Source organism: Diuraphis noxia, unplaced genomic scaffold (assembly GCF_037042655.1).
Source record: "Diuraphis noxia isolate RWA-SAM2 unplaced genomic scaffold, SU_Dnox_SAM2 contig0001, whole genome shotgun sequence".
In the NCBI taxonomy this organism is placed as follows: domain Eukaryota; kingdom Metazoa; phylum Arthropoda; class Insecta; order Hemiptera; family Aphididae; genus Diuraphis; species Diuraphis noxia.
In genome coordinates, this window is record NW_028301711.1 from 6,403,075 (window position 1) to 6,412,574 (window position 9,500).

Sequence of the window (9,500 nt, forward strand, 5' to 3'; positions counted from 1 at the left end):
GTTTAAAATCAATTGGATTATTATATATCAATGGTTGTTCTCTATGATTTTTTTGAAATAATCTCTTATACTCCATCAAATTGTCATAAGCTTCACAGTATTTATTATTCTTAAAATCTAAATCTTGAAGTTCTTCAGGATAACGTTTTCCGTTTATTTCAAACCAATAATTTTTAACATGACAATGATCAAATTCAGTAGGATCATGATCTTGAGTATTTAATTTGTTTGTTTGTAATCCAAAACCTGCAAAAGTTGGTGTATTAGAACTTCTTTTTAGATTTGTTAAATCAATATGTAAAGTCTTTCCTGTTATATTTTTTTCTTCAATACATTGAAACGAATTAAATTTAATAGTATACTGTTTTTCTTGAGAAAATTTAGTTAACTCATTTAATAATAAAAATTTTGATTCATTGTATTTTACAATTGGAATTCTAATTGTAAAGTCATCAATAATAATGTTTCCATCTTGTACTCCTGTAAAACTTTTCCATCTCCTTTAATAACTTTCCCATTTATTGATCTTGTAATAATTCTTTTTAACAAAGCATCATCATCTGTATTTCTCGTAAAACTTATTTCCATATTAACATTGAAAACTGGATATGGATGGTCTTTAAAGATTCCTAAAGCTAGTTGTGATAAGTAACCATAAGCCTCAAAATAACCACCACCATGAAAATTGGTTACAAATCCTGAGTTTATAGTTGGTCCGTTTTCATCAACAGAATAACTTATAACACCTTTAAATGTACTCATTCTTCCCATATTTTCAATTTCATCTATTCTGACACTTTTTATTTTAACTTCGCCTTCCGTAAAAAGATTTGCAACATAATTATCATTTAGTTGTATATTTGAATTTTCGGGATATTCTTTTCCATCTTTTTGCAAATATCTACCACGAATATAAAACTTTGAATTTTGAAGTAGCAGAAAATCATTCATTCTATCTATTCTAAAAGTTGTATTTTTATTAGGCATATTAAGTTGATCTTTAGTCACAGGTCCAAAAGTTTTATATTGAACACTTTCAATATCATTATCGTATTTTTTAAAAATAGTACTCAACATTATTTATAATAGGAAAAAAAAATTTTTTTTATTATAAAATGGATTATCTTAAAATAAAACCAACTAAAATAGGTAAAGAGAAAATAAAAACTTTATTTCATTTGCCTTTGCGTGGGGCATGTTGTGGTCCATCAGGAAGTGGTAAATCTGAATTGATTAAGTGTATCGTTCTAGCCCACTGGACTAATTATGAAGTTTTATATGTTTTTACAAAAAGTCTCGACCAACCATGTTATAAAGAACTAATAGAAGTATTTAAAGGTGATATTGATATTGACATTGAAGCTCATTTCTCTGATACAGATATAATATCTATAGATGAATGTAAACGTAATAGTACAATTATTATTGATGATTGGCCACTTAAAGATCTAATTGAAGTTTATGAGATGTTTAGAAGATCAAGACCAAAAAATATTTCAGTTATTTATTTAACACAATGTTATACTACTGCAAATTCACAAAATATAAGAAATAATTTATCTATTTTATTTCTTTTTAAATCAACTCATTATACTAAAAAAATTTGGGAGGATTTTTTAAGTAATACTATTACTTTTAATGATTTTAAATCTTTATGTGCAAGTTGTTGGAAAAATAAATATGGTTTTATAACAATCGATCTAATCAATAATCGTTTCTACTATAAACTTGAAAAATTAATAAATATGGAAAATTAATATTTTTTTATATAATAAATGAATGTTAATCAATCAAGAAAGCATTTAAATGATATTATAAAAAAAAAAAATTAAAAAAGTTGTATTTGCAGAACCACCAACAGAACTATCAGAAACACAAAACATTTTTAAGAAAGAAACCCATTTAGAAAACAAAACAGAAAAAATAAAGCAATTAATTCGTGTTAAACAAAATGTAGAAAATAGATTTAAAAAATCAGGATTAGAACATTCTGAAAAAAAGTTAAATGTTATAGAAAAAGATGAAGATGAAGATGAAGATGAAATTAAGATAAATAAAAAACAACCAGCAGAGCTACATAAAATAATTAATCTTAAAAAAAATTTACAAAATATCTATAGAAAAACAGTTTTAAACGATAAATATACATCAGAAGAAAAAGTAAAACATTATGAACCAATATTAAAAGCCTTATCAAATGTTGAATCATCTGTTAATGATGTTAAAGAGGTTGCTATTAAAACCGATAATGATATTCAAAAGATGATAATACCTACTCCTTATAAACCTCGTAATCCAGAATTATTACGACTAACAGAAGATCAAGATAATATGAAAACACCTAAAAGTTCTCCACGAATAACAACAAATAAATCTCCTATGCCTAAAAATATAATAATATTAGGTGAAAATGCGCAAAAATATTTACCAACTTTACCAAATGAAGCTAAAGGTGTTAATCCATTTGGAATATATCATATAAGTAAAACTGATGAATTCATGATCGGAAAATACCCTATAATATTTGACTTTGATGATATAATTTTAAATGGAAAAAAACATATACTAACCCCAGGTATGTGGAGATTATTAACTCATACAGATGTTACAAAACCAGAATTTTATACAAAAGAAGATTTTGAAAATTATGAAAAAATATTAATTGAAACAGATTCAATATACCAAAATAATGATATTAACACAGGAAAACCTAAATCAAGTGGAAGTGCTAAATATAATGAAATGATTAAACCTATTTGGGAAAAAATTAAACTAACATCAACAAAAACTAAAGAAAGTAAACCAAAAACATTAAAAAAAGATAAATCACCAACACTGAAAGAATCACAAAGTTTACCCAAAGGAGAAGGTTTAATAAAATATACAAATAATCCTATTGAATTTATTTATATCGATAATATAATAAAAATAATTGACAGACTATATTTTATATTAGCAGAAGAAATAGCGGGAAATTATGGTTTTCATAATGAAAAACTTGGTATTGTTCATTTGCTTAAACAAAACATGGAAACACTGATTGATACTCCCAAAAAAGGTGTTGAATATTTACTACAATCTTTGTTAAATTTACCAAAAGAAACAACAAATAAGTTAGAATATAATATTAACCAATTAATTGACAGACTACATGTTATATCATCTGCAGAAAGATCGGGAAAAAACACTTATCATGATGAAAAACTTGAAATTCTTAATTTTTGTATTAAAAAAATAGAAAAGATAATTGATATTCCCGTTAAAGGTGTAGAATACTTAATTTCGTATATTTCATATTTACCAAAGGATATTATAAAAGGTTCAGGGTTTTTTAATGATTTTTTAAATTGTTCAAAATTACCTCCGATACATTGGCCTGGATATAATTATCTAGGACCATTTACAAATTTAGATGAAAATATTCCCCCGATTAACAAGTTAGACGAATATGCAAGAGAACATGATTATTTTTATAAAGATCATAAAGATACTAAAACAAGACATATCGCTGATAAAAATTTACAACAAAAAGCAATGGAAAGATTTTATGCTTCTGATAGTTCTTTGAATGAAAAAATTGCTGCTTTGACAACTGCAAATGTAATGAAAACAAAAAGATATTTAGGAATGAATTTAATATTTGAATAAAATTTAATATTTTTAAATAAATATTTTGTATAATAAAATGCATTTTAAATTAACTGAAAACCATAAAAAAAAGTTTAATTAATTATATGAAAAGCCGAGGCTCAGATCTGAGCGGCGGGTTTTCATATGAAAAGCAAACATCTAATTACAAATTAGAAAAATTAATATCAGGTACTTATTTATGCAAGCATAGAGATATATAGGAATGAATTTAATATTTGAATAAAATTTAATATTTTTAAATAAATATTTTGTATAATAAAATGCATTTTAAATTAACTGAAAACCATAAAAAAAGTTGGCTGAAGCTTATAAAAAAAATTCTAATGCAAGAATTCATATTGCTAGTGATAAAATATATAAAGGAGAAAATAAATATTATTTAGATCAAAATCAAATAGATAAATTAAAAAATGCCAAGAAAAAAAATTCTGGAGTAAGGTTGGAGATTACACCGAAGCAAATTAAAGGTGGATTTTTACCATTAATTTTACCTTTTCTAGAAGCTGCAGCAGTAGCTACTCCAGCTTTAATTACAATGTATGATAGTTATAAAGATAGTAAACATAAGAAAAAAATAGAAGAGGAAATAATTTGACACAATAAAGAAATGGAAAAAAATAAAGGTTCTGGATTGAAGACAAATAAAAAAAAAAAATCGAAAAAATGATTAATTTCGATATATCAACATTTAGAAAAAACATTAAAAATTATCCAGGTTGTTATACAACTTTTTGGAGTAAAGTTAAAAATATAAATATCGAACCGTTAAGTAATTTTGACATAATAAAATTTGGAAATAATATAAAAAATTTTAGAGGTTGTTTCATGATAAATGAATTACCTAAAAAACCTTGGTTAAATGAATGTGGGATATTTAATTTAAATAATTCTACTCAAAATGGTTCTCATTGGGTTGCGTGGAAAAAAAATAAAAATATTTTGATTCATTTTCGAGTACTCCTCCTCCTGAAATTTTAAATTATTTAGGTGTTGATAATCTGTGGTATAACAATGACAAGTTTCAAAACTATGATGATCCTCCTATATGTGGGCATTTATGTTTAGAATTTATTGACAATTATAAAAAATTTATTTAAATATAATATATTAAGATATTTTTAATAGAAATATTTCTATTAAAAAATGATGATTATTAAAATGTTACACATACTTAAAATAATTGTATTTCACGTTCTTTGATTTGATTTTCTAACAGTTTAAAAAATGCACAATCGTTATATTTTCCATTTCTATTATTTATATCACATTTCAATATTTTCTAATATTGAAATGTTGCATTTAAATTTTCAATTATTAATATCATAAGTTTTGCGAAAAATATTTTAATAATTATTGCATTTCAATTGTCTGATCTTTTTACACATTGTTTTCTTTGTGATCTTTTACTGATAAAATAAAAGTGCGCCAGGAATGGTACATCTATACTACTCATGACAAAATATTTATTTTGTCATGGATTAACCATTCCTTATGCAAAATGCGTCCTAATTGAAAAATAAAATATTTGTTTAAAATAGAATATATGATAATATTTAAATATTCTAACCTAACCTAACTGACAAATCATCTCCGTTCAGAATCGTTTTTCGTATACAATGATACCTATCATTGCATTCAAATATAACCTACCCTAGTCAGAGGTCCAAGGCCCACCCCACTACCTAATGTACAGCAGAGCGATACCCACTTTCCCGCTTTTTTTTTCTAATTCTTGCAGAAGTTGTTGAATAACATTACTAATAAAATAAATTAAACGATCATTGGTTAAAACAAAGCAACTCAAAATTGCACATTTTTAAAACTTTTCCGAGACATCGTAGCTATCATCAGCTAATGAATGACTATCACCTATATCAGCTATTAAATTATTATCATCGGCTAATAAGATGCTATCCATATTCATTAAGGGACTAATTCCACAACTATTAATGAACTATTTGCAGCGTTAAATTCATTTAACAATGACCTATTTGATTATTTGCTTCCAATTTCTGTATCTGCTTGTTCCTAAATAAAAATAGATTATGTACCAAAGAAATTTATATTTTTTAATATATTAAATTGTTTTAATTTATCACTTTTGTAAAAAATGATAAAAGAATTATTAAAGAATTTGGAGACACTGAATGATACCTCTGATTTATTTGGTAGTGACTTAAACTCTAAAGGCTGCTGCTTTTCTTCTTCGTTATACATTCCTATTTCCTCGATGGATAAATATTTAGTTGGTATTGCATTAGGTTTTAACTTTCTTCTTTTGCATGGAGAATACTTAGAAAATCTTTGAATTAAAAATTTTTAACCAGTGCATATCTTGAAAAGTGTATAGAACAAATCCTCCTTGGGATTTTCACATTACAAAATAAAAACATAATATATAGATAGATAATACAAAATGAACTAATTAGTAATAAAATTAATGAATACATATTAAAATATATAATATAGCTTTTTTTATCCATTAGATTTTTAAACATTTTTAATTCTTTTACATAGTCTTACATTATCTGTGGTTATAATTTAAAATATAATTCAGATGTTAAACATTATTTTTTATAAATATGTAACATTAACTTTGTATTAAATTAAACAAAAAATAATTATATACCAACCATCTTTCAACGTCCTATTTTTAATATTACAAACATCAAACCATTTCTCCTGAATACTAGGAGACTTAGGCAGTTGATAAAAACTTATATTTTTATTCGGCTTCCGAAAGGAATTGTTTGAACACCAAGGAAACATACAATTGGGCATTTTAAAAAGAAAAAAAAACAAACAATTCTTAACTAACAGTTGTTGGAATAATATTAAACGACAGGTTGGGAACAAACTATTTGAGTTGTTATGTTTTAGATATTATTTTATAAATTCATCAATAATAATAACATAAATTATACTGCTATATTTAGAACATGGATTAATTATTAAGTACTTATCATTTCCCTATCTCTCTTTATTCAATGTTTTGTCCTTTATTTTAGCACTAAAAACATGTCTCCTGATTTCCATCAGTACATCCGTTTGTAATGTACCTACATCTATTATGAGAATGTGCAAAATGGGTAACGCACATAGTGTTATTTAATTCTTTAAACAGTTTACAATATGTAAAATGGATCAACTTTTCAATCGTACTGATGGAAATAGCAAATCTTTTGAGCACATGGAATGTAATTAAAAGGATTTTGATAGGCAAAAAATAAATACAATGTATTATTTGTTTCAATAAATAAAAATTATTTTATTATACAAATAAAATTAACAATATAATAAATAAAGTGATTCTAATCAATTTGTATACATTTAAATTAAAGCGGCAATATTCTTCCATGATTATTTCGCTTATTCCAAGTCTGGGGCACGGCTACTTGCGCAGTAGAATCTTGCTGACATGCCTGTTTATTTAGCCATGGGATACCCATTGAACTATATATGATATCATATAGTTCAATGGGGATACCTAATAAGGTACAGGTGTAAAGTCCTATTCAATGTGCGTGTCACAGATATATATATATGTTACCGTTAAAGTATTAATCCAGTTATTTTATAATTTAACGTAACATTCTAGTTAAAGGGTTTACATTCAAATTATATAAAGACTTTATCTAGAAAATGCATAAAATAACTAGTTATATTATAGAATTACAGATAATGAATCGTTAAAGTGTTTACATTTTAAATTGATAACTAGTTAAAGTGGATAAACGAATATTATTAATATTAATTGATATTATAAATTATTCTAAAAAAATCTAATAAATCATAAAAATGAATAAACATTTAAAAAAAATATTTTATACAAGATTGGTTTTGGATCTATCTTATAGTCATATTTACAATTTTTTTTTATATTACGTTACAATGAATAACAATTATATTATCTACACTATTTGTCAAAATTAGTACACGATTGATTTTGGTGACATTTTGAATTGCACAAAACACCATTTTTACGGCATATACATCGATTAGTGGTGCATTTAGTGATACAAGTACATTTAAAAAAACCTTGTCCATTTCCAATTGATTGTTCTGTAGCTGCAGATCGTAGAGAAATTTGTTTTTCTTGAGGAATATCACTTAATGATATAAGATTTTCGGAACACGTAGTGAATTGGGAACGTGCATATAGCTGTTTTAAAATACCTATAATTTTAAAAATTAAGGTATAATTTAAATGTATAAATTTAAAAAAATTTATAAATCTTATACATACCACTTTTACATCCAAGTTGATAGAACCCGTCTTCAGTAATTTTGAGAACCACAGCAATTACCGATCGAGGATCTCCCCTCCCTCTATCAACATCAGGAATTTTAAGTTGAACTGTTGAACCTTCTTTTGCTTCTGTAAATTTAACATTTGATAAATTCTTCATTTTTTTCGCTTGTATTTCTAAGTTGTCTCTTGCATTTTGTCGTTCTTCTGTTTGTTTGCGTTTTCTATTTTCGGTTGATGGTATTTCTTGTAATATAGTGTGTGGCAATATACTTTACGTTAGGCCAGTTTTAGGGTCAGTTCCAAACATCGCATTGTATGGGCTTCGTTTAATTCCAGAATGATAGGCTTTATTTTTCATAAATTGAACGAATCTGAGTCCTTCACTCCATTTATTGGTGTTATTATCTTGCATCCAAGTTGTCAATATATTTTCAATATCTTGATTGGCCCGTTCAACACTGCCCTGCGACTGACTATGCCGTGGTTTCCCGTGAACGATATTTAAATCAGGCCACATCTCACGCAATGAATTAATTAGTTCATTACAAAATTCCCTGCCATTGTCAGATTGAAGAGAAGCGGGCGCACCAAATAAACAAAAAATATCTAATAACACACATGCGACTTGTTCTGCTCGTTTTGAAGTTAAAGGTTTTAAAATACAAAATTTTGTTAAATGATCTTGATAGACACATATAAATTTAAAATCTCTATCAGGTTGTGATTGAAAATCTATAAGATCAATTTGACAGCGACTATTAAAATCGTTAAAAACCATTGGTTTGACTACAATACCTTTTTTTTGTGATTTTTTTTTTTGTTGACATGGAATACACAAATTTAAATACAACTTCACATCAGCTTGGGTAATATTTTTATATTTTTTATTAAGTTCAAATAACATTCGGTCCCTTCCTCCGTGTCCAATTGACTTATGAACACTGTTTAAAATGTCAAACATATCGTCTATCATAACGTATATTTTGAAATTAGGATTGTTTTCATTAAATGGGTAAATTAATGTTTCAACGCCATTTATTGTTATTAAATCGTAATGTTTCGCAAGCCAATAATCACGGGTTTGAGTTTTTTTAATTTTCATATTTTTGACGTCAGATATCAAATTGAAATATTTTTCACTAGATAAAATAGCACTATTATTTTTGTACTCACGTTTTTCAATTGATTCGTAAAATTGTTGTTTCATAAGAATCATTGTTTCATCCATATTGAATATAATTTCGAATTAAAAAAAAATTAAAACACGTGTAGGTAATACAGCTGTATAATGCGTTAAATGTATAACTATGGTGTACTGCAAACAACTGGTTGAGAAACAAACATAATATTATATGTTCTACCACAACGAAATAATAAATTGATCGGAACGTTGGGTTAGATTTGACCGTCACTTATTATTGACGTTATCTCGTCTTATCTTAACGAAATCTAATATATAAACTATAACTGAGCAATCACGGGAAATTCATAAAATACCTAGTTAAATTTAATATTATATGTTTTATCGCATTGATTTGGTTAATGTATGTAATAGCTAGGTATTTCATGAAATATTGCCATTAAATACTTTAACGCT

General features: G+C 25.8%; 1 protein-coding gene and 1 pseudogene across 1 annotated transcript; both read right to left on the bottom strand.

Moving 5' to 3' along the window:
- Positions 1–7,567: 7,567 nt before the first annotated feature.
- On the bottom strand, positions 7,568–8,060 carry LOC149059367 (uncharacterized). Its single transcript, XM_089223822.1, has 2 exons — positions 7,898–8,060; positions 7,568–7,827 (listed from the first exon to the last, which is right to left on the bottom strand). Exons 1-2 carry the CDS (start codon positions 8,058–8,060, stop codon positions 7,568–7,570), a joined length of 423 nt encoding a protein of 140 aa, XP_089079948.1.
- Positions 8,061–8,174: 114 nt separating this feature from the next.
- LOC149059368 (KRAB domain-containing protein 2 pseudogene) lies at positions 8,175–9,131 on the bottom strand (annotated as a pseudogene).
- Between the last annotated feature and the right edge of the window lie 369 nt (positions 9,132–9,500).